Source organism: Myotis myotis, unplaced genomic scaffold, assembly GCF_014108235.1.
Source record: "Myotis myotis isolate mMyoMyo1 unplaced genomic scaffold, mMyoMyo1.p scaffold_m19_p_1, whole genome shotgun sequence".
Lineage (NCBI taxonomy): Eukaryota > Metazoa > Chordata > Mammalia > Chiroptera > Vespertilionidae > Myotis > Myotis myotis.
This window is the reverse complement of record NW_023416313.1, coordinates 113672592-113699107: the sequence shown is the minus strand read 5'-3', so window position 1 is coordinate 113699107 and position 26516 is coordinate 113672592. Positions and strand designations below refer to the sequence as shown.

General features: G+C 44.9%; 1 protein-coding gene across 19 annotated transcripts in view; it reads left to right on the top strand.

The window, feature by feature from the left end:
• Nucleotides 1-26516, top strand: part of MYO9A (myosin IXA) — a 445773-nt gene that overhangs the window by 210054 nt on the left and 209203 nt on the right. For all 19 annotated transcript variants that reach the window (XM_036347868.1, XM_036347858.1, XM_036347886.1 and 16 more), the window contains one exon: nucleotides 12722-12863. In XM_036347868.1, the coding sequence (XP_036203761.1) occupies nucleotides 12722-12863 (142 nt within the window). The remainder of the gene's footprint in view (nucleotides 1-12721; nucleotides 12864-26516) is intronic.

Here is a 26516-nt window from a genome sequence, read left to right as displayed (position 1 = left end):
CAATCTAAATGGATTAAAATTTAGTTATTACAAAAATATTATAATTTCATGGCCACAGTTGTGTAAAAGTTTTTTGTTTTGCCCATATGCCCTGAGACATATATTATCCTATCTAATAAGAGAGAAACATGGTAATTAGCGTACGACTGCTACCCTTCTCATTGGCTAATCAGGGCAATATGCAAATTAACTGCCAGCCAAGATGGCGGCCGGCAGCCAGGCAGCTTGAAACTAACATGAGGCTTGCTTGCTTCAGTGACAGAGGACTCCAGCGTTCCCCGCCTGCCTTGCCGGCCTCTGAACTTGCAGTTTGAAACATAGTTACAAATATAGAAGCTAAACAAAACCCCAGAAACCTGCTTTTAGCCCGCCGGGATCTCAGAGCTGCAGTTGATACAGAGTTTCGATTATAGAACCCAAACAAACCAGATACCTGCTTTCAGCAGCAGAGGCCTCAGAGCTGGAGCCAGAGCTAAAGCTGGCCCAGAATAAAAAAAGAAAAAAAGGAGCAGTTGGGAACTTCAGTCACCCGCCAGCCTGAAAACAGCCCTCAGCCCCTCACCCAGACTGGCCAGTCACCCCAGTGGGGACCCCCACCCTGAAGGGTGTGTGACCAGCTGCAAAAGCCATCATCCCCTCACCCAGGCTGGCCAGGCACCCCAGTGGGGACCCCCACCCTGAAGGGTGTGTGACCAGCTGCAAACAGCCATCATCCCCTCACCCAGGCTGGCCAGGCACCCCAGTGGGGACCCCCACCCTGATCCACAACACCCTTCAGGGCAAACCAGCCGGCCCCCACCCGTGCACCAGGCCTCTATGCTATATAATAAAAGGTAATATGCCTCCCAGCACTGGGATCAGCGGAGCCGCGAGGCCTCCCAGCACCGGGATCAGCGGAGCCAAGAGGTCTCCCAGCACTGGGATCAGTGTGACAGGGGGCAGCGCCCAAACCCCCTGATCGCCCTCCGGCTCTGTGTGTGACAGGGCGGGGCCACAACCTCCCTATCTGCCCTTCTCTGTTCGGGACAGGGGAAGGCGCCCCAACCCCCTGATGAGCCCTGCTCTGTGCCTGACAGGGGGGAGCTCCCCAACCCCCTGATTGCTCTGCGGCTCTGTGTGTGATGGGGTAGAGCCATAACCTCCCCATCAGCCCTGCCCTGAGTGTGAGAGTGGCGGCGCCCCAACCCCCTGATCGGCCCTGCTCTGTGGGTCACAGGGGGGAGCTCCCCAAACCCCTGATTGGCCCTGCTCTGTGCATGACAGGGTATGGAGCCCCAACCCCCCTGATGAGCCCTGCTCTGTGCGTGACTGGGGGCAGCGCCCTAACCCCCTGATTGGCTCTGCTCTGTGTGTGACAGGGTACGGAGCCCCAACCTCCCTGATGGGCCCTGCTCTGTGCGTGACAGGGGGTTGCGCCGCAACCTCCCCATCGACCCTGCCTTGAGTGTGATAGGGGGCGGTGCCCCAACCCCCCAATTGGCCCTACCCTGAGCATGACTGAGGGTGGCATCGCAACCTCCTGATCCTCCCTACTCTGTGCATTACGGGGCGGCGCCCCATCTCCCCAATTGGCCCTGCTCTGAGCCCGACCAGGGGCTGCACCTAGAGATTGGGCCTGCCCTCTGCCACCGGGGAGCAGGCCTAAGGCAGCGGGTCGTTATCTCCCGAGGGGTCCCAGACTGGGAGAGGGCACAGGCTGGGCTGAGGGACCCCACTCCCTCCCTGAGTGCACAAATTTTTGTGCATCGGGCCTCTAGTCTCTTATAAAATTGTAAGGTAGTGGTTCTTAACTCTGCTTGTGTATCTTTACCGCTGGTATATTTTCTTTTGAAAGCTTCCTGAGTAGTTTTTTAATTCTCATACAAGGATACGTTTTTATTGAGAGAGAGAGAGAGAGAGAGACAGAGAGAGAGAGAGAGAATGATTGAAGCCAGAGAGAAACATCAATTGGTTGACTCCCATGTGCCCCCCTTCTCTCCCTTCCCTTCCCCTGTATGTGCCTTGACTGGGAATCATGATGCTCCAACCAACTAAGTGACACTGGCCACAGCCATAGGTAGTTTTTTTGTTTGTTTTTCATCTTCATTTATTTTTTTAATTTAAATTCTTTATTGTTTAATGTATTACATAAGTCTCCTTTTTCCCCCATTGACCTCTCCTCGGCCACCCCTACCCCCAGCAAATGCCCTCAACCACCTCCCCCCATGTCTGCATCTATTGGTTTTGCTCATATGCATGCATACAAGTCCTTTGGTTGATCCCTTTCCCCCTAACCCCCTGCCTTCCCTCAGAGGTTGGATAGTCTGTTCGATGCTTCTATGACTCCGGTTGTATTTTTGTTCATCAGTTTATGTTGTTCATTATATTCCACAAATGAGTGAGATCATGTGATATTTATCTTTCTCTTACTGGCTTATTTCGCTTACCATAATGTTCTCCAGTTCCATCCATGCTATTGCAAATGGTAAGAATTCCTTCTTTTTGATAGCATCATAGTATTCCATTGTGTAGATCAGGGTTGGGCAAACTTTTTGACTCGAGGGCCACAATGGGTTCTTAAACTGGACCGGAGGGCCGGAACAAAAGCATGGATGGAGTGTTTGTGTGAACTAATATAAATTCAAAGTAAACATCATTACATAAAAGGGTACGGTCTTTTTTTTTTTTTTTTTTTTTTTTTTTAGTTTTATTCATTTCAAACGGGCCAGATCCGGCCCGCGGGCCGTAGTTTGCCCACGGCTGGTGTAGATGTACCAAAGTTTTCTAATTCACTCATCTGCTGATGGGCACTTAGGCTGTTTCTAAATCTTAGCTATTGTAAATTGTGCTGCTATGAACAGAGGGGTGCATATATCCTTTCTGATTGGTGTTTCTGTTTTCTTGGGATATATTCCTAGAAGTGGGATTACTGGATTAAATGGAAATTCCATTTTTAATTTTTTGAGGAAATGCCATACTGTTCTCCACAGTGGCTGCACCAGTCTGCATTCCCACCAGCAGTGCACAAGGGTTCCTTTTTCTCCGCATCCTCAACAGCACTTGTTGTTTGTTGATTTGTTGATGATAGCCATTCTGACAGGTGTGAGATGGTACCGCATTGTTGTTTTGATTTGCATCTCACGGATGATTAGTGACTTTGAGCATGTTTTCATATGTCTCTTGGCTTTCTGAATGTCCTCTTCTGAAAGGTGTCTATTTAGATCCTTTGCCCATTTTTTGATTGGATTGTTTATCTTCCTTTTGTTAAGTTGTATGAGTTCCCTATAAATTTTGGAGATTAAAACCTTATCGGAGATAACATTGGCAATTATGTTCTCCTATGTAGTGGGGCTCTTTTGTTGCTTTGTTGATGGTTTCTTTTGCTGTGCCAGAAGACTTTTATTTTGATGTAGTCCCATTTGTTTATTTTCTCCTTTGTTTCCATTTCTCTGGGAGCTCTAACAGTAAAGATATTGCTATGACATATGTCTGCTGTTTTGCTGCCAATGCCTTTTTCTAAGATTTTTATGGTTTCCTGTCTTACGTTTAAGTCCTTTATCCATTTTGAGTTTGCCAAATTCATTTATTAGGTCTAGTAGTTTTTTGATGGAGTCTTTGGGGTTTTCTACGTTTAGTATCATGTCATCTGCAAATAAGGATAGTTTTACTTCTTTTTTTCCAATTTGGATGCCTTTTATTTCTTCTTCTTGTTTTATCACTATGGCTAGCAGTTCCAGTACTATGTCGAACAGGAGTGGTGAGAGTGGGCATCCTTTTCTTGTTCCTGTTCTTAGGGGAAATGGTTTTAGTTTTTGCCCATTGAGTATGATGTTGGCTCTAAGTTTTTCATATAGTGCTTTTATTATGTTGAGGTATGATCTCTCTATTCCCACTTTGCTGAGAATTTTTATCAGGAAAGGGTGTTGGATTTTGTCAAATGCCTTTTCTGCATCAATTAATAGGATTATGTGATTTTTGTTTTTCAATTTGTTTATGCGATGTGTCAAGTTTATTGATTTGCGGATATTGTACCAGCCTTGCATCCCTGGAATAAACCCCACTTGGTCATGGTGTATGATCTTTCTAATGTAATGCTGGATCTGATTTGCTAGAATTTTGTTGAGGATTTTAGCATCTATTGTTCATCAGGAATATTGGTGTGTAATTCTCTTTGTTGTGTCTTTATCTGGTTTTGGGATTAGGGTAATGCTGACTTCATAGAAAGAGCTTGGAAGTGTGCCTTCCTCTTGAATTTTTTGGAATAATCTGAGAAGGATAGATTTTAGTTCTTCTTTAAATATTTGCTGAAACTCTCCTGTGAAGCTGTCTGGCCCTCGGCTGTTGTTTGCTGGAAGCTTTTTGATGACTGCTTCAATTTCCTCCTTATTTATCGGTCTGTTGAGATTTTTTTAATCTTCTTGATTGAGCTTTAGAAAGTTGTATTTTTCTAGGAATTTGTCCATTTCCTCTAGGTTGTTTGGTTTGTTGGAATAGAGTTGTTCATAGTATTTTTTTACAATCCATTGTATTTCTGTGGGGTTCGTTGTTATTTTGCCTCTTTTATTTCTGATTTTGTTTATTTGGATCCTCTCTCTTTACTTCTTGTTGAGCCTGGCTAGGGGTTCATCAATCTTTTTTTTTTTAAAAAAAAAATATATATTTTATTGATTTTATACAGAGAGGAAGGGAGACAGATAGAGAGTTAGAAACATCGATGCGAGAAGAAACATCGATCAGCTGCCTCCTGCACACTCCCTACTGGGGATGTGCCAGCAACCAAGGTACATGCCCTTGACCGGAATCAAACCTGGGACCCTTGAGTCTGCAGGCTGATGCTCTATCCACTGAGTCAAACCGGTTAGGGCTCATCAATCTTGTTTATCCTTTCAAAGAACCAGCTCTTGGTTTCATTGATCTTCTGTATTGTTTTTTCTTTTTTTGGACTCTGTCATTTATTTCTGCTCTGATCTTTATTATTTCCTTCCTTCTGCTTATTCTGGGCTTTTCTTGTTGCTCTCTTTCTAATTCTTTAAGTTGCAGGGTTAGATAATTTATTATTATTTTTTTCTTGTTTTTTGAATTAGGCCTGTAATGCTATGAACTTCCCTCTCAGGACTGCTTTCACTGTGTCCCATAAATTTTGGTTTTGTTGTGTTTTCATTGTCATTCATTTCCAGAATGTTTTTAATTTCTTCTTTGATCTCTTTGGTAACCTAGTCATTTTTTAATAGCATGTTACTCAGCCTCCAAGTGTTTGAATTTTTTTGATTGTTTTTATTGTAGTTGATTTCTAATATTATGCCATTGTGGTCTTAGAAGATGCTTGATATGATTTCAGTCTTCTTGAATTTGGGGAGATTTTGCCTGTGTTCCAATATGTGATCTATCTTTGAAAATGCCCCATGTGCACTTAAGAAGAATGTATATACTGTAGCTTTGGGGTGAAGTGTTCTGAAGATGTCAACGAAGTCCTTCTGAACTAGTGAGTCATTTAGGATAGCTGTTTCTTTGCTGGTTTTTGTCTAGAGTATTTATCCAGTGATATCAGTGGAGTATTAAAGTCCCCTACTATGATCGTATTGCTGTCGATCTCTCCCTTTGTTATCTTCCAGAAGAATTTTTATGTATTTGGGTGCTGCTGCATTGGGTGCATATATGTTTAACAGAGTTATATCCTCTGGTTGTATTGACCCTGTTAGTATTATGAAGTGGCCTTCTTTATCTCTTGTTATGGCCTTCACTTTGAGGGCTATTTTGTCACATATAAGTATTGCTACCCAGCTTTTTCTTTTCATTTCCATTTGCCTGAAGGATATTTTTCCATCCCTTCACTTTCAGTCTGTGTGAGTCCCTTGTTCTGAGGTGGGTCTTTTGTAGACAGCAAATATATAGGTCATGTTTTCTTATCCATTCAGCTACTCGATGTCTTTTGATTGCAGCTTTTAGTTCATTTATGTTTAAAGTTATTACTGACTAGAGGCCCGGTGCACAGATTCGTGCACCAGTGGGGTCCCTCAGCCATGCCTGTGCCCTCTTGCAATCTGGGACCCCTCGGGGGATGTAATAGTGTGCCAAGTGGCAGGTGGCCGGAGAGGAGCCCATGTTGTTTCTGCCAGCACTTGGGCTCGTTAAGTTCGCTAAGCGGTGCTCCCGCTGTGGGAGTGCACTGACCGCCAGGGGGCATTTCCTGCGTTGAGCATCTGCTCTCTGGTGGTCAGTGCACATCATAGTGACTGGTCATTTGGTCTCTTTGGCTTTTATATACTGGTATATAGATAGGTACTTGTTTGCAGCCATTTTTATTTTTTTGCCTGTGTTCCTCCTCAAACCACCCCCCCCTTTTATTCCTTCTTTTTACAACAGTCCCTTTAACATTTCTTTCTTGTTTGTTTTTTTTAAAATATATTTTATTGAATATTTTACAGAAAGGAAGGGAGAGGGTTAGAGAGTTAGAAACATCGATGAGAGAGAAACATCGATCAGCCGCCTCCTGCACACTCCCCACTGGGGATGTGCCCGCAACCAAGGTACATGCCCTTGACCGGAATCGAACCCGGGACCCTTGAGTCCGCAGGCCGACGCTCTATCCACTGAGCCAAAGCGGCCAGGGCCCTTTAACATTTCTTGCATTGCTGGCTTGGTAGTGATAAACTCCCTTATCCTTTCTTAGTCTGTGAAGCTCCTGATTTCCCCTTCCGTTTTGAATGATAGCCTTGCTGGATAAAGTATTCTTGGATTCAGTCCCTTTTTTTGCATCACTTTGTATACTTTCTTCCATTCCTTTCTGGCCTGATGTGTTTCTGTTGAGAAATCATTTGATAATCTACTGGGAGATCTCTTGTATGTAACTTTCTGTCTCTCTCTTGTAGCCGTTACGATTCTCTCTTTGTCCTGAATGTTTGCCATTGTAATTACAACATGTCTTGTTGTGGGTCTTTTTGGGTTTATCTTGTTTGGGACTCTGTGTTTTTGTGACTTTTTTCTTCCCCAAATTAGGGAAGTTTTCTGTCATTATTTCTTCAAATAGGTTTTTAATCCTTGCTCCTCTTCTTGTCATTCTGGCACCCCTATTATACATATGTTTCTTCATTTCATGTTGTCCCAAAGCTCCCTCAGGTTATCTTTCTGTCTTTTTATTTTTTTTCTCCAATTGCAGTTCAGATTGGGTGTGTTTTGCATCCCTTTCTTCTAATTCGATAATTTGGTCCTATGCTTCTCCTAGTCTGATGAAAGCTTCCATAGTGATTTTTTTAGCATAGCTATTATCACTCTTTATTTCTTATTGATTCTTACATAGGTTTATTGATTTTCTCATCTATCTGGTTTATGAACTCTATGACCCTTATTCTGAATTCTTCTTCTGACATATTGCATTGTCACTTTCATTTAGTTCCTTTGGTGATTCCTCTTTTCTTCCCTTTGAGGGTTCTTCTCTCTCCCCATTTTTGCTCTCACTGAAGGATCTAGGGGTCAAATCGTGCAGGGCTTGTGATTGCAGTGGAGGTCCTGGTGGCGGGTCACATGGTCACAAGTGGCAGCTGCTCCTCTCGTGGTCATGGGATGAGGCCTGCTCCTCAGGCAGTCGTGGGTGGTGGCTGCGCCTCGAGGGGTTACGGGCAGCGGCTGCTTGCTCCGTGCTTGTTCCTGGATGGTGGCTCTTTTCACATGGCTGCTGGCTTGGTGTGGTGCCCGGGGCTAAAGCATCTGGCTGGCAAGAGGGGAGCATGCTCCAGAACTCACAGTAGCCCTCAGCTGGGGAAGCTAAAGTCTGTGTGTTTGTGGGTTTGCAGCTGAGGCAGCAGTTCCCTGGCTGGTGTGGCTGTAGGTTCCTGGGTGGTATCTGAGGGCACCCTGGGTGGAGGTGAGGCTAGGCTCCCAGGCACCACATCTCTCCCCTTCAAGATGGCTCAGCTTCTGCGGCAGAGTTGGTGCTCCAGGAGAGATTACTGCACTAGCAGAGGCTGCCTGGCTAGGCGAGCCTGATCTGCCAGCCCCCAAAGGTCCTGCGAGATCTAGCTGTCCCTTCCTCAGACACACACACACACACACACACACACACACACACACACACACACCACATGTCCACACTCTTCCCTTTCGCACCCTCAGCCACTCACACTCTCCCCCTCACTGCCATCCTCCAGGCCACCATCTTGGAATCCCATAGCTAGTTATGATATTAATTGTTGACAACCATTATGGTTGATATTGAAATGATAAGCATTTTTTATGGTAATAAAAAGAACCAAAAACTTTAAGCACTTTGAGAAACAGGTCATATAGGTAGTAAATGGTGGACTGAAGATTTAAACCTTCCTGGTATTTAAAAACATTTTATATTTTTATTGATTTCAGAAAGGAAGGGAGAGGGAGAGAGATAGAAATATCGCCGAAACCGGTTTGGCTCAGTGGATAGAGCGTCGGCCTGCGGACTGAAAGGTCCCAGGTTCGATTCCGGTCAAGGGCATGTACCTGGGTTGCGGGCATATCCCCAGTGGGAGATGTGCAGGAGGCAGCTAATCGATGTTTCTCTCTCATTGATGTTTCTAACTCTCTATCTCTCTCCCTTCCTCTCTGTGAAAAATCAATAAAATATATTAAAAAAAAAAAGATATATCAATGATGAGAGAAGATCATTGATCGGCTACTTCCTGCACACCCCCTACTGGGGATTGAGTCTGCAACCTGGGCATGTGCCCTGACCGGGAATCGGACTGGAAGTCTTTTGATGCACAGAACCACACTCGACCAACTAAGCCACACTGGCCAGGGCATCTGCTATATATATCTTAATGTGGTTATGAACAGCAGTTGAGATAGTTGATATATAATTGTAGAGCAAAGGAGTCTTGTCTGTCCTGTCATTCTTTAAGCAAAATTTTATTGAGTGCACATCTTTTATACAAAGACTATGTTACCCTGGACATTTGTAACCACATAAATATAAATATTGCCCAATGAGGAGAATGTCACCTCTTCACTGTTGCCCAAAAGCTTGTGAGGTTAAGCCATGACCAGAAATTACAGGAGACAGATTTTGACTCAGTATATTGAAGAACTTTCTGATTATTAGGCTGATTAGCAGTTGCTTCATAATTATTTTGCATCATCTGTAAGAGTATTGTATGTAGGCTATAACTGAATAACCTCTTGATAGTTGTCCCTTCAAATATATTTCTATATTCAGTCCTCCATAAAAATTTTTAAAAAACCTCAATTTATATTGCTGTTATTACCTTTGTCTCTATGCTTTAATATCCTAGAGGTTGCAAAGGCATAAAATATATTTCCTCTGCCATGTATCTTTAAGGCAGGGTTGAAAATAAGTTAGTCAGGTGTAGGAGGAACCATTTTGGAAATCATTTAGACTAAGTAGTTTACCCTAAAAATATTTTGTTTTATAGTGAATATATAACATGAACTATATCTTTAGCAGTGTTCCTTCTTCATTCAGTGTATTTGTAGTGCTTTAGGAGCCTGGGTTTGAAGTCAGAAGTCTTATTAAATTTTTTTCTCACTATTTAATGGCTATTTGACATTGGGTAAGTTTTTAAAATTAGATTATAAGGGATTCATGCAGTGTGGAATCTAGAGAGGAGGAATAGTGTAAACAAAGTTAGGTAGGAATAGGATGCTAGGATGCCGGGGTCCAACCCCAGCGGGTCCAGGGGTCCCCAAAGGTGTGGACGGAGTCGGCAAAGAAGGAAGGACACGGAGACAGTGTTCAGTTGATCAGCAGCCTAGCCAGGATCTCCAGCCAAGTTCTGGTCTGGATCTCCAGAGAGGTTCTGCTGTTTATTGTCTTGTTACATCCGTATTTATACCAGTTGATTTTAATCCTGTCAATTTCTATTACAAAGGTTAGGGCGTTTCTTATCTCCATTCCAGGGAGTAAAGATTATGTAGCTTAAGCGTGATTGTTTGTAGTTAAAGTGATTAACTACCCGCCTGGCACTTAGTTAAGGAGTTTCATCCCCTCCCTAACTTCAGGGAAAAATCCCTACCTGGGGAAACAACCTTTCTCGGAGAGGTGACCTTGGTTAAAACACACAGCGCTAAGGGGAGCAAACATATTAAGAACAGTATGCTATATACGCCAGGTCCCTTGAAACATATGCTGTGCAGATGTTTCTATCCTGCAGCGACTGTGTCAAGCAGCAAGGATGGACCGGCTTCCGGCACTAGGAGTGTTATTAGTCTTTCCTATAGTACTGAAATTGTGATCTGCTGACAGTAGCACTGGCAGCATATTGAAGCTTATTAAAAATGCAGAATCTCAGACTTTCACCCTAGACTTCTTGAATCAGAATCACCGATTTAACAAACTGAAGTTAAGATCAGAGCATTCATTTAGGACAGCCTGTTGTCAATCTTGCCTGCTCATAAGAGCACTTGTAAAAAAAAAAATACTAATGTGGCACCACCTAGTTTCAATTCTGTAGAACCACAGCAAGTGGGGTCTGGGCGTTTGTGTTTTTTTTTTTTTTTGAAAGTTTTAGAAGTACTTCCTATATGCATAGAAACACTGAAGCTGCCCTTGCAGATAGCCTTTGGAGGAACACTAGATGAAGAGCTTTGGAATGAACAGTAATGTCTGATTTTTTTGTTCCAAGCTCTTTTGCTTGATAATGTAGTATGTATCCACAAATGTTCCTTGAATATGGGATATGTGGAGAGCTTTCCTTTCCATCTTTACTTGTTTGAAATAAAAACTGTTCTCATGTCTGTCCTCCTTTGTTTGACTATTTCTTTCTTCCATTTAAAAGTGGGAGAAAAAGAAATCACAAGCATTTTGATTACTCTGGATTAGAAGATAAATAAACCTTTCCTGAAGAGAAGCATTCTGTTGTGGAGTAGTGAGGCATAAGTTTGCAGAGATTGGAGTTGGTCTAGGCCAGTGGTCGACAAACTGTGGCTCGTGAGCCACATGCGGCTCTTTGGCCCTTGAGTGTGGCTCTTCCACAAAGTACCACATGTGGGCGCGCATGTACAGTGCAACTGAAACTTTGTGGCCCATGCGCAGAAGTTGATATTTTGTGGAAGAGCCACACTCAAGGGGCCAAAGAGCCGCATGTGGCTCGCGAGCCGCAGTTTGCTGACCACTGGTCTAGGCTTAGGAGCTTGGATTCCATGTATGTGCCTGGTGATCCATACATTTTCCTGGGTAGGGAGGCACATGATTAAAGCACTATTGTAGGAAAATTTATTTTGAATCTTGATTTGGTGACTTAAAACAAGATTAGGATCACTGAGACTATTATTGATGCTGTTTGAAATTGTAAGATTGTAATCCATTCTAGAATGGCTTTAGAGTTCTGAAACAGAAAGGAAGAGCTAGGGTACAGATGTTTTGAAGAAATGATAGTATTTGAATATGAAAGCATACCTAGGTGACTAGGAAAATGGCAGTGTTGGCAACATAAAGTAGATAACGTTTATATCATCTCTAGAGGATGCCAGCAAGTGTTAGATGTTTTTACTTGGGTTTTTAAAATCCTACTTGCATTGTGATACCTCATTGTACTAATTTTATGGATTAGGAAACCAATTCTTAAAGAAGGTTATCTACCTAGCTTGCCCAAGTTCACAGACAACTGGTAACCTATACTATGACTATGACTGACACCAAAGGCTATTTTCCTTTCAGATTCCAATACATACTACATCATTAATCATTTTTGTTGGAATTTTGGAATCGTTTTTACACGTTAGATTTTATATTCAGCATCTTTACAACCTCTTGTCACATTATTTCTTATTATCTCAGCTACTATTAAATGAAACTATTCTCTGAAAGATACTTGCTCTCTCCTTTCTCTATCAGTGATATTTCCTGTTTTCAACTCCTACCCAACCTTTAACATCTAGCTCATACTTGCCTTCTATACCCATATGGACCTTTTCTTTCTTTTTTTATTTTCATATGAACCTTTTCATTACTCCCAGTGACTAGTGATTTTTTTCTCTTCTGAACTTTTATATTCCTGTATTTGCTGTTATGTAATTACTTTGTAATAAATATTATTTGAATTATTCCTGGATATGAAATGCTCATCAGTGAGTACAATAACATTGATATATTTGAAATAATAGATATAATATAAAAATATATAGTAACTGGTATGGGTAAGAAAATTACTGCTTAATTTATATATGAAGAAAAACAAAAATTACTGTGGATTTAAAGGACCTATCCAAATTGAGACATCATTTCCTTTTTGGAAATTCTGAGCTCCAAACAACATATGATTTAGTTTTTATTATCCTACTAGAGGCCGATGCATGAAATTCGTGCAAGAGTAGGCCTTTGCAGCTGTGGGTGGCTGCCTAGATCCCTCCCTCGCAGCCATGGCAGCTGCAGCCCTAGCTTACTCCGGAAGGATATCCAGAAGGACGTCTGGTCTAATTAGCATATTACACTTTTATTATTACAGATAGGTTTTATAGTAGTACAGCACAATGCAACATAAGCTAAATACTTAAGAACCTGAGTTTATTTCTCAGTTCCACTTCTTTCAAAGTGTGAGTTTGGGCAAATCACAACTTTTGATCCCTCATCTATAAAATAGGAATACTTTTCTTGTTACACTCACTTTTTAGCTTATTATGAAAATCAGATTAGATAGTAAAAACTCTTTGTAATTTGCTAAATGTGTTTGATGGCAGTGTAATTATAATGTGTGTGTGTGTTTTTAAAAAAGATTGTATTCACTGGAACATCTTTCTTTTGTTTTTAATTCAGTTTTCCACAGGCTACAAATCAAACATTGCTAGATAAATTTAAGCATCAACATGAAGAGAATTCTTACATTGAATTTCCAGCTGTGATGGAGCCTGTTTTCACCATAAAGCATTATGCCGGGAAAGTAAAATATGGGGTAAAGGTCAGTAAATTTCATATTGCATATGCCTTTAGGGTAGAGATGTATTCTTAACTCTATACCACACTACCCTCTTTGTAGGTGTGGAGGCTCTTCATCAGTAACAATTAGTGACATTATTATAAGGATTATTATAAAGATACTATTAAAATTTAGATTCCACCTTGTAATATATTACTGTCTTAGGTGATGTTTCCGTTGATTTTTTCTACATATAAACCTGATATTAGTCCATTCTAATAGCCTTTTTAGATCTGAAAGAATAGATAGTATCAGTATGTCTTAAATGTACTAGTTGATCTTCATATTTTGTTGAATTATTCTCTTCTCTACATCCATGAGGCCTGACTGAGGCTTCATGTATTTATGCACCATTAGGAATTTGTGAGCTTGTACTACTAATGAATTTATTAAAACTCTTTAACTCCTATGGAAGGAAATACTCATAATTTTGTTCAGTTCTTTTTTTTGGTAATTAACACGTTAAGCGCCCAGCCTGTTTTGTCTTCCGGACGGGAAGTATAGTGTCAGTCACTGGTGACTGGGCGCTTAATGTATTAATGAGCTATTATCTTTCAAATATTTGATGTTTGAGCCTGCCATTTAAGACAGTTTCCCAGGCAAGACAGTGATGATATGGAGACTAGTGGAGCAATATATTTTCTCTTGGATCTTGAGGTAACAGTCAGAATTAAGATCACTTATTCAGGAAGTGTTTATTAAACACACAGCATTTCAGACCCTGAGCTTGGTATTTGGAATGATACAGTAATAAAGTAAAATAGACAAATATGTCTATATACATACTAGTGGCCGGTGCACAAAATTTGTGCACGGGGAGTAGGGTGTCCCTAAGCCCGGCCTGCACCATCTCCAATCTGGGACCCCTTGGCGGCAGTAGGACACTCCTTTCATAATCCGGGACCACTGGCTCCTAACCGCTCACCTGCCTGCCTGACTGCCTGATCACCCCTAACCACTCTGCATGCTGGCCTGATCGCCCCCAATTACCCCCCCTTCTGGCCTGATCACCCCTAACTGCCACCCCCTGCTGGCCTGATTGCCCCCAACTACCCCCACTGCTGGTTTGCTTGCCCCCAACTGTCCCCCCCCCACCAGCCTGCTCACCCCCAACTGCCCCCACTGCTAGCCTGATCGCCCCCAACTGCTCCCCCCACATGCTGGCCTGCTCGCTCCCAACTGCCCTCCCCTGCCAGCGTGATCGTCCCTAACTGCCTCTGTCTCAGCCCCGCCACCATGGCTTTGTCCAGAAGGTCTCCCAGTCTAATTAGCATATTACCCTTTTATTAGTATAGATACATACACACACACACATTTGTGTGTATGTATGTTTGTGTATAATATAGATAAATGGGGCTATGTGCTACTAATGAATGGGTTCTATGAGAGACACTAGTGAAATATTAGATTTTCAATTTGTAGATCTATGAAGACCTCTCTGAGAAACTCAGATTTTGAGAGATGGCCTGAAGTAAATGTAAATGATGAATCATTAGATAGAAAAGAACCTAACATCTATATATATAAAAAGTCTAAGCGACCCACCAACTGGCTCGTAGCTATGACGTGCACTGACCACTAGGGGGCAGATTCTCAACTCAAGAGGAGAAACCACAGGCATGGAAACATGGAACAGACTGATGAATCTCAGAGGGAAGGGGAGAGGGGGGAAAGAGATTAACCAAAGATCTTATATGCATACTAGAGGACTGGTGCACGGATTTGTGCACTGGTGGGGTCCTCAGCCTGGCCTGCAGGGATTGGGCTGAAATCAGCTCTCTGAGATCCCCTGAGGGGTCCTGGATTGTGAGAGGGCACAGGCCAGGCCAAGGGACTGCCCACCAGTGCACGAATCTGTGCACCAGGCCTCTAGTCCTATCTAATAAAAGAGAAACATGGTAATTAGCTGTATGTCTGCTACCCTTCCCATTGGCTAATCAGGGCGATATGCAAATTAACTGCCACCCAAGATGGCGGCCGACAGCCAGGCAGCTAGAAGCGAACATGAGGCTTGCTTGCTTCAGTGACGGAGGAAACCAACATTCCCAACCTGCCTTGCCGGCCTCTGAGCTTGCAGTTTGAAACATTGTAACCAATATAGAAGCTAAAAACCTCCAGAAACCTGCTTTCAGCCAACAGGGATCTCAGAGCTGGAGTTGAAACGGTGTTTCGATTATAGAACCCAAACAAACCAGATACCTGCTTTCAGCAGCGGAGGCCTAAGAGCTGGAGCCAAGCCTCAGAGCTAAAGCTAGACCAGAATAAAAAAAGAAAAAAAAAAGAAAAAAAGGAGCAGTTGGGAGCTTCAGTCACCCGCCAGCCTGAAAATAGCCCTCAGCCCCTCACCCAGACTGGCCAGGCACTCCAGTGGGGACCCCCACCCTGAAGGGTGTGTGACCAGCTGCAAACAGCCATCATCCCCTCACCCAGGCTGGCCAGGCACCCCAGTGGGGACCCCCACCCTGATCCAGGACACCCTTCAGGGCAAACCAGCCGGCCCCCACCCGTGCACCAGGCCTCTATCCTATATAGTAAAAGGGTAATATGCCTCCCAGCACCGGATCAGCGGAGCCACGAGGCCTCCCTGCACTGGGATCAACGTGACAGGGGGCAGTGCTCAAACCCCCTGATCGCCCTGTGGCTCTGTGTGTGACAGGGGGCGGGGCCACAACCTCCCTATCCACCCTGCTCTGTTCATGACAGGGGAAGGCACCCCAACCCCCTGATCAGCCCTGCTCTGTGCCTGATAGGGGGGAGTTCCCCAACCCCTGATCGGCCCTGCTCTGTGTGTGACGGGGTAGAGCCATAACCTCCCCATCGGCCCTGTCCTGAGTGTGACAGTGGCGGCGCCCCAACCCCCTGATCGGCCCTGCTCTGTGGGTGATAGACGGCGGTGCCCCAACCGCCCCCCACGGGCCCTGCGCTGTGTGACGGGGTAGAGCCATAACTTCCCCATCGGCCCTGCCCTGAGTATGACAGGGTGCGGCGCCCCAACTCCCTGATCTGCCCTGCTCTGTTAGTGACAGGGGGGAGCTCCTCAACCCCCTGATCGGCGCTGCTCTGTGCGTGACAGGGGGGAGCTCCCCAACCCCCTCATGGGCCGTGCTCTGTGCGTGACAGGGGGGAGCTCCCCATTCCCCTGATTGACCCTGCTCTGTGTGTGACAGGGTACGGAGCCCCAACCCCCCTGATGGGCCCTGCTCTGTGAGTGACATGGGGCAGCGCCCCTACCTCCTGATCTGCCCTGCTCTGTGTGTGGCAGGGTGGTGCTGCAACCTCCCCATTGACCCTGCTCTGTGTGTGACAGGGGGCGGTGCCCCAACCCCCCAATCAGCCCTACCCTGAGTGTGACTGAGTGTGGCATTGCAACCTCCTGATCCTCCCTGCTCTGTGCATGACAGGGGGTGGCGCCCCAACTCCCCAGTCAGCCCTGCCCTGAGCCCGACCAGGGGCTGCACCTTGAGATTGGGCCTGCCCTCTGCCACCCGGGAGCAGGTCTAAGGCAGCAGGTCGTTATCTCCCGAGGGGTCCCAGACTGCGAGAGGGCACAGGCTGGGCTGAGGGACCCCCTTCCCCCCGAGTGCACAAATTTTTGTGCACCGGGTTCTAGTCTCTATTATAAAATGCCAGTGGCCGTAACGCCATAACGACCAAATGACTGGTCACCAGGAGGTGCACGGAGCACCTTTTGGTCCCTCCCCCCCGGCCCCCGAGTTGCTCGCCATGGGGGATGGCGGCGGGCTATACTAGGGACTGTTGAGCGGCGCCAGCGACTGGGGGTGGGAGTGTGGGGGGAGTGGGAGTTTTGTGGAGCAGTCCAGGAGTGGAGGGTACCTTGTGGAGCAGTCACACGGTGCAGGGAGTTTCCCGGAGCAGTCGCGGGGCGGGCGGAGTTTCATGGAGCAGTCCAGGGGCGGGAAGAGCCTTACAGAGCAGTTGCGGGGCGGGGGGGGGTGGGAGTTTTGCGGAGCAGTTGCGGGGCGGGGGGTGGTATTTTCGTGGAGCAGTTGCAGGGTGGGGGGAGCCTCACGGAGCATCGAGGGGCATTGGCCGCGAGCATCTCTGATCGTCCTGGGGCGGAGAGCTTCACATAGCATTGCAGGGCGGCAGAGGTCATGCAATGGAGGCCAGGCTAGGCCTAGGGACCCTACTTGCACACGATTTCGTGCGCTGGGTCTCTAGTGTAAGAATAATTGAAAACAAGCCAGTGTTACTTGGTTATAGTGAACACTGGATCTAGTGGTATAAAATGAATTCAGCGAATGGAAAGCAAGTTAATTCTTCAGGGCTTTTAGATGAAGTTAAATGAATTTGGTTTTTGTTGAAATTATTATGGGGAGCCATGAAAAAATTAGGTTATTTTTAAAACCTGTTGAGGTGAATTGGTAAGATAAACTGAACCACAGGGGTGGCAGTAGAGTTGGAGAAGATCTAGATAATTATGAAATATATTTTAGAGGTATAATCAGTAGACCTTATTAAGGGATTTGAGGTGAGTAAGTAACTTTTGGCTATAGCTGATGGATAAATTTGATGTGCTATTTTTTCTCAGATGGAAAAGACAGGAAGGAATAGATTTTAGACCAAACATTAAGAATAACAGAGCAGAATGGTGATTACCAGGGGCTAGAACAGCAGTCGCCAACCAGTGGTCTGTCCACTGGTGGTCCATGAGGTCTGAAAGGTTGGCAACTGCTGGGCTAGAGGGTGGGGGAATTGAGAAGTTGAGCAAAGGATTCAAACTTGCAGTTAGAAGATGATCATAATCATCTCTAAGTTCTGGAGACTTAATACACAGCATTGTGATTATAGTTAATATTATGATTTTAACTTAGTGTTCAAAGTTCTTAAGGAACTAGATCCTTTTTTCTAATGAGATCAGATCTTAAATGTTATCACCACAAAAAAGAAATGATAGCTATATGACTTGATGGAGATATTAACACTACTACAGTGGAAATCATATTGCAACATAAATGTATTGTATCAACATGTTTACACCTTATGTTATATGTCAGTTATAACTTAGTTCAAAAAATATTTTAAAATGCATTTTAAAACAAAAACAAAATAGCTTGAGCTATAACATCATATAGTGAGTTACATAGTATATAAATCTAAAGTGTATGGATTTCCTTCATGCCCTTTCCCTGCTCATTCTCTCTTTCCCAGAGGTAACCACTATTCTACCTTTTTGTCCTAAATTTTACTTGTTATTAAATTTCAGATAAATGGAAGTATGCAGTATATACATTTGTGTTTGTGATTATTCATTCATATTATCATATAGGTTGAAAGTAGAAGGATGGGAAACAGATATACTATGCAAACCCCAACTAAATGAAGTGGTATATTTACATTATTATTTGACAAAGTAGACTTTAAGGCAAGAAGTATTATTAGAGATAAAGTGTCACATTTTATAACCAATAAAAGGGGCCAGTTCAACAGGAAGACATAATCATTAAAAGTTATATTACTATATGACTTCATTTCAATATACACTGAGTGGCCAGATTATTATGACCATGTGGTGTTTGTAGGCAAATCCTATCTAATAAAAGAGAAACATGGTAATTAGCTGTATGTCCGCTACCCTTCCCATTGGCTAATCAGGGTGATATGCAAATTAACTGCCAGCCAAGATGGCGGCTGGCAGCCAGGCAGTTTGAAGCTAACATGAGGCTTGCTTGCTTCAATGACGGAGGACTCCAACATTCCCCGCCTGCCTTGCCGGCCTCTGAGCTTGCAGTTTGAAACATTGTAACAAATATAGAAGCTAAACAAAACCCCAGAAACCTGCTTTCAGCCAGCTGGGATCTCAGAGCTGGAGTTGATACAGTGTTTTGATCATAGAACCCAAATAAACCAGATACCTGCTTTCAGAAGCAGAGGCCTCAGAGCTGGAGCCAGAGCTAAGCTGGCCCAGAATAAAAAAAAGAAAAAGAAAAAAAGGAGCAGTTGGGAGCTTCAGTCACCCGCCAGCCTGAAAACAGCCCTCAGCCCCTCACCCAGACTGGCCAGTCACCCCAGTGGGGACCCTCACCCTGAAGGGTGTGTGATCAGCTGCAAACAGCCATCATCCCCTCATCCAAGCTGGCCAGGCACCCCAGTGGGGACCCCCACCCTGATCCACGACACCCTTCAGGGCAAACCAGCCGGCCCCCACCCGTGCACCAGGCCTCTATCCTATATAGTAAAAGGGTAATATGCCTCCCAGCACCGGGATCAGCGGAGCCACGAGGCCTCCTGGCACTGGGATCAGCATGACAGGGGGCAGTGCCCAAACCCCCTGATCGCCCTGTGGCTCTGTGTGTGACAGGGGGCGGGGCCACAACCTTCCTATCCGCCCTGCTCTGTTCGTGACAGGGGAAGGCACCCCAACCCCCTGATTTGCCCTGCTCTGTGCCTGATAGGGGGGAGCTCCCCAACCCCCTGATTGCCCTGCGGCTCTGTGTGTGACAGGGTGTGGTGCCTCAACCCCCTGATCGGCCCTGCTCATTGTGTGACAGGGTTCGGCGCCCCAACCCTCCACCCTCCACGGGCCCTGTTCTGTGTGTGATGGGGTAGAGCCATAACTTCTCCATCGGCCCTGCCCTCAGTGTGAGAGTGGCGGTGCCCCAACCCCTGATCGGCCCTGCTCTGTGGGTGATAGAGGGTGGCGCCCCAACGCCCCCCCATGGGCCCTGATCTGTGTGTGATGGGGTAGAGCCATAACCTCCCCATCGGCCCTGCCCTGAGTGTGACAGTGGTGGCGCCCCAACCCCCTGATTGGCCCTGCTCTGTGGGTGATAGAGGGTGGCGCCCCAACCCCCTGATCAGCCTTGCTCTGTGCGTGACATGGGGGAGCTCCCCAACCCCCTGATGGGCCCTGCTCTGTGAGTGACAGGGTACGGAGCCCCTACCCCCCTGATGGGCCCTGCGTTGTGAGTGACAGGTGGCAGCGCCCCAACCCCTTGATTGGCCCTGCTCTGTGCATGACAGGGGGCAGCGCCGCAACCTCCCCATCGACCCTGCCTTGAGTGTGACAGGGGGCGGTGCCCCAACCTCCGAATCTGCCCTGCTCTGAGCCCGACCAGGGGCTGCACCAAGCATTGGGCCTGCTCTCTGCCACCGGGAGCAGGCCTAAGCCAGCAGGTCATTATCTCCCGAGGGGTCCCAGACTGCGAGAGGGCACAGGCCTGGCTGAGGAACCCCCCTTTCTCTCCAGTGCACCAATTTTTGTGCACCGGGCCTCTAGTCAGCTATAATTTCACGCTGAAGTTTCTAGAGGGCCAGACCATTGTAAATAGGGAAGCAGGTTTTTTACCACAACAGTAGAAGTGATTTTTTTTCTGAAGATATGGGTAAACAACACGATTTAACAGCCATTGAACATGGGATATATGTTATTTTGAGTGGCCAGATTATTATGACCACCCCATCAGTACTTTGTTGGGCCACCTTTTGCCTTCAATATTGCGGCAATTCTTTTTGTCATTGACTCCACGAGATGTTGAAAAGTGATGCGAGGAATCTAACACCATGCCTGATGAATAGCACTGTCCTATTCTGTGAGATTTGATGGTTGTAGAACCAGCTGCCTGATGGCTCTTTTAACTTTGTCCCACAAATGCTCAATTGGGTTGAGATCTGGTGATTGTGGGGGCCACCTAAGCAAGGTAAATCTCCCTCATGTTCTTGAAACCACTCCTGCATAATACAAGCACCGTGGCATGGTACATCGTCTTGTTGGAAGAAGCCATCTCCATTGGGATATGCCATCAACATGGTAGGATGAACTTGATCGACAACGATACTTAGGTATGTTGTGCTATTCAGACGTTGTTCCACATGAATTAATCATGCCAGGAAAACATGCCCCAAACCATAATACTGCCCCCACCAGCTTGAAGGGTTGTACTCATGCATGTGGGGTGCATGTTTTCATGCTGTTTCCGCCAAATTCTCACTCTGCCATCTGCATGACGCAACTGGAAACGTAATTTATTGGACCACATGACTTTTTTCCAATGCTCGACTGTCCAATCCTTGTGTTCTTGTGCGAATTGGAGACGTTTTATCTTGGTAACTGCAGACAGCAAGGGTGTTCGAACAGGCCTTTGGCTTCCATATTCCATATGATGCAGTGTACGGCTAATTTGCCTACAAACGTCAGGTGGTCATAATAATCTGGCCACTCAGTGTGTGTGTGTGTGTGTGTGTGTGTGTGTGTGTGTATCCCACGTTCAAAGGCTGTTAAATCGCGTTGTTTACCCATATCTTCAGAAAAAAATCACTTCTACTGTGGTGGTAAACAACCTGCTTCCCTATTTATAATGGTCTGGCCCTCTAGCAACTTCAGCGCGAAATTTAGCTAATTTGCCTACAAACACCATGTGGTCATAATAATCTGGCCACTCAGTGTATATAAACCAAAAGGAGAGCAAAAGTAGAACTAGACAAGTCCATTTTTCATAATTACAGATTTTAAGACACAATCTCTTAGTATCTAACAAAATAAGCAGGCACAACATAAAAAACAAAAATTAAACTATTCTAAAAAAGCTGACATAATTGGCATATCATAAGGATAACTAGACAGTTTTGGGGTGTTTAGAATTTAAATAAAATTCTTCTGAATAACCTATGAGTCAAAAAAGTTATAAGAAAATGATAATACTTAAAATTGAACGTTAATGAAAATACAACATATCAAAATGGTTGGATGCATTTAAAACAGGGACTTAAAACTTTAAATGCATACATTTAGGGAAAATGATTAAAAAGTAATTATCTAAGCTTCCATGTTAAGAAACTAGGAAAAGAATAGCAAAGGACCCAGCAATTTTACCTGGATATTTATCCTCCGAAACCTAAAACACTGATTTGAAAAGACATATGCATCTCTCTTTATTGCAGCATTATTTACAACTAGAGGCCTGGTGCATGGATTCGTGTACCAGTGGGGTCCCTCAGTATGGCCTGTGCCCTCGCAATCTGGGACCCCTCGAGGGATGTCGAACTGCTAGTTTCGGCCCGATCCCCACAGGCTATGCCGAGGGACCCATTAGTGCATGAATCTGTGCACCAGGCCTCTAGTATGTATATAAGATATTTGGTTAATCTCTTCCCGCCCTTTTTCCTCCCCCCTTCCCTCTAAGATTCATCAGTTTGTTCCATGTTTCCATGCCTATGTGTTGAGCCTCTGCCCCTTTGATGGTCAGTGCGCATCATAGCTACCAGTCGAATGGTCACTTAGGCCTTTATATCCATACAGGCAGTCCTCGGGTTATGTTGAATTCGATATACATCGTTTTGTGGTTCGGTCGCCATCTCCCATTTATTTATTAAAAAAATAAAAAGTTTCGTATTTCGATGTATGTACGTATGTGCTTTATGTTTTTCATTATTTATTTACCACAAGTAAAGGTCAGGAATTGTTATCTTTCTTTTAAATTTTTTTTACTGTTTCACTTCATTACTGCTGTGTATGTGCTCCATGTGAGTGACGTAGGTGCTTATGTAGGTGGGTTCCAACTTATAGTGAAAATCACGTTACGTCGTGCCATAGGAACGGATCTCTGATGTAACCCGAGAACCTACTGTACTAGATGCCCGGTGCACGAATTCATGCGCCAGTGGGATTCCTTGGCCTGGCCTGTGGGATCGGGCCGAAACTGGCTCTCTGACATCCCCTGCGGGGTCCCGGATTGCAAGAGGGTGCAGGCCAGATTGAGGGACCCCACTGGTGCACGATCAGGGTCGGGGAGGGATGCAGGTGGTTGGCCAGCCAGGGACGGACCGTGGGAGGGCTCCAGGACATGTCTGGCCCGTCTCGCTCATTCCCAATCGGCCAGACTCCAGCAGCAAGCTAACCTACCGGTCCAGGCTTCTGCCCCCTGGTGGTCAGTGCATGTCATAGTGAGTGTTTGAGTGGCCTTAGCATATCATTAGCATATTACACTTTGATTGTTTAAGATGACCGGACACTTAGCATATTAGGCTTTTATTATATACTAGAGGCCCGGTACACAAAAATTTGTGCACTGGGGGGGGGGGGTCCCTCAGCCCGGCCTGTGCCCTCTCGCAGTCTGGGACCCCTCGGGAGATAACGACCTGCTGGCTTAGGCCTGCTCCCGGGTGGCAGAGGGCAGGCCCAATCCCTAGGTGCAGCCCCTGGTCGGGCTCAGAGCAGGGCCGATTGGGGAGTTGGGGCGCTGCCCCCTGTCATGCACAGAGCTGCAGGGCGATCAGGGGTTTGGTCGCTGCCCCCTGTCACACTGATCCCGGTGCTGGGAGGTCTCCTTGCTCCGCTGATCCCAGGGCCAGGACCCCTCTTGCTCCGCTGATCCCCGGCCGGGAGGCCTCTCAGCTCCGCTGATCCCGGGGTCCTGAGGCCTCTCAGCTCTGCTGATCCCAGGGCCGGGAGGCCTCTTGGCTCCGCTGATCCTGGGGCCGGGAGGCCTCTCGGCTCCGCTGATCCCGGGGTCCTGAGGCCTTGCGGCTCCGCTGATCCCGGGGTCCTGGGGTCTCTCGGCTCCGCTGATCCAGGGACCGGGTGGCCTCTCGGCTCCACTGGTCCCGGGGTCCTGAGGCCTCGCAGCTCCGCTGATCCCGGGGCCGGGAGGCCTCTCGGCTCCGCTGATCCCGGGGTCCTGAGGCCTCTCGGCTCCGCTGATCCCGGGGCCGGGAGGCCTCTCGGCTCCGCTGATCCCGGGGTCGGGAGGCCTCTAGGTTCCGCTGATCCCGGGGTCCTGATGCCTCGCGGCTCCGCTGATCCCCGGGCCAGGACGCCTCTGGGCTCCACTGATCCCGGCGTCCTGAGGCCTCGCAGCTCCGCTGATCCCGGGCCAGGAGGCATGTCTGCTCCACTGTTCCCGGGGCCCTGAGGCCTCTCTGCCCTGCCGCTTCAGGGCTGTTTGGCTTTGCTCCGCTTGGAGCCTGAGTATGCAAATTAACCGCCATCTTTTAGCTTCTATAATTGAAACATTGTATCTTTTGGAGTTGTTGCTTCAGGAGCTCAGAGCCCCCCAGCTGCAGACGGCAAACCTTGGCTTCCTCATGCTGGGGCAAGCAAGCCTCCCTGTTCGGATCAGCTGCCTGGCTGCTGGCCGCCATCTTGGCTGCCAGTTAATTTGCATATCTTGCTGATTAGCCAATGGGAAGGGTAGCGGTCGTACGCCAATTACCATGTTTCTCTTTTATTAGTGTAGATGATGATGATAGAGATAGCCAAGATTTGGAAGCAACCTAAGGGTCCATCGATAAGCAAATGGATAAAGAAAAAGTGGTGTGTGTGTGTGTGTATATATATATATATATAATGGAGTATATGACTCAGCCATAAAAGAGAATGAAATCTTGCCATCTGCAACAATATGGATGGACTTATGGAATATAATAAGTGAAATGGGTCTGTCAGAGGAAGACAAATTCTATGTGATTTCACTTATATGTGAAATCTAGAAAACAAAATAAATTAATAAACCAAAAATACTCATAGAAACAGATAACATTTTGATGGGTTTCCAGATGGGAGAGGCATTGGGGGGCATGGGTGAAAAATGGGAAGGAATTAAGATGTGTAAATTGCTAGTTATTGAAACAGTCACAGGTTGTAAAGTACAGTAGTAACTATGTATGGTGTCAGATAGGTACTATACTTATTATGGTGATCACTTTAAATATTAATATTTAATCCAGGGGTCCTCAAACTACGGCCCGCGCGCCACATGCAAATACAAATGTTGTATTTGTTCCCATTTTGTTTTTTTACTTCAAAATAAGATATGTGCAGTGTGCATAGGAATTTGTTCATAGTTTTTTTTTAAACTATAGTCTGGCCCTCCAACGGTCTGAGGGACAGTGAACTGGCCCCCTGTTTAAAAACTTTGAGGACCCCTGATTTAATCATTAGGTTGTATACCTGAAGCTAATATAATATTGTATGTCAACTGTAATTGAAAAGTAAAGAATTATTTTAAAATACCTCAGTAAAATAGAAGGAAATAAGGGAAGAACAGAAATCAGTACAATAGAGTGTAGATATACAGTAGAGAAATTGACAAGGTTAAAAGTCAGATCCTTAAGAAGATAACAGAAATAATATAAGTAAAAGGTATAAAAAGTAACTAATTATTGAAAAAAGATTCACAAATTATAGATATCAGAAATTAAAAAGGAGACTTAATTACATAACTTACAGATATTAAGAGGATATGAACATTTCATCAACAAATTTGACAACATAGATAAAATGGAAAATTTGATGAAAAATGCACATTACTAAAACTGACACCAGAAAATATAGGAAAACTTGAAATCCCATGTTTGTTAAATAATTTAAACCAGTAGTTTAAAACTTTCCCACAAAGGAAATTCCAGGACTGCCTTGTTTTACTAGACAATGCATTCTTTCAATTTTGAAATATAGAAATATATGTTAGACGTAACAAGAAAGATCTGAGCTAGAAAAACAGATTTGGGCCTTATCATATAGGTATGTTATTTATTTATACCTAAGGTAGTGCTTCAAACCATCATTATGTTTGAGATCACCTGGTGTAAGATGAATGAAAAGAGTACATAAGACCAGATAGTAAGAATCTCTAATATGATACCAGCAGTGGAGACAGAAGGGTAGCATAAAAAGTAAGTAGTAAATCACAAAATGTGATATAGAAACCAAGAGAAAAGAGTTTCAAGTAGAATGATGTGACTAGTTTATGAAATGTATTTAGAAATCTAGACCTATATAGACAGAGAGACACGACCATTACATTTGGAAAAGGAAGGTCTTTATCAATATTTGACAGTTATCATGGTAAAGAATACTAGAATTTAAAGAATACTAATTGATGTTTCAATTCTTGCACTGGTACTTACTATGTTTGACTTTTGGCAAGCTTCTGTACCTCTCTGTTTACCTATCAATGAAGTGTAGCTTTTACTTAATTCTACTATATTGAGTAATTGATAGAATTGAGTAGTTTATGTATAGTGTTTAACTTAGTGCCTGACATCTTGTCTGCCCTTGGAATGTATTATTTAATAGGATGATGATGATGGCAATGGCGATGTTTTGGATTTGAAAGTTATTACTTAGTTTTACTAACTTTTGTACAAGTTTCAAGAATAAACTGTTTTGTGTACTCACAACTGTAAACCTACTTTTGCCCCACCCTTTACTCAAAGGGTATTTAGAGAAAAGCCAAGGACCAAGACTTCTGCCTGTTTGCCCCCTTTTTCCTGTTCTTAGGTGAACAAAGAAGAATTAGGAAAGGAAATCCCTAAAAGTAGTAGGATGAACCCAACTGCCTTTTGGACATCAGGGTAGATGACATCATATTAGGCATGTTCTTCATAGAATTCTGAGCTAGATCTATTTTTTAAAGCTGAACAAACTTGTAGTAATTTACTCCAAGTTTTGATCCTTCCATCTGGGTTTGGTTATAGCCAAATGCCCAGACTATACATATCAGTCTGGGATTTCCTTCCAGTAAGCTTCTTGCCCTCCCTATCATTCTGTGGAATATTTTAACCCATTTTATTGTGTTCTGTCCCTTCCAACCTCCATCCATGCTTTGGCAGGGTTTTTTACTGCTTATTTACAGTCCTTAAGTACTTACTCAATTTTAAAAAATCTATATGCAG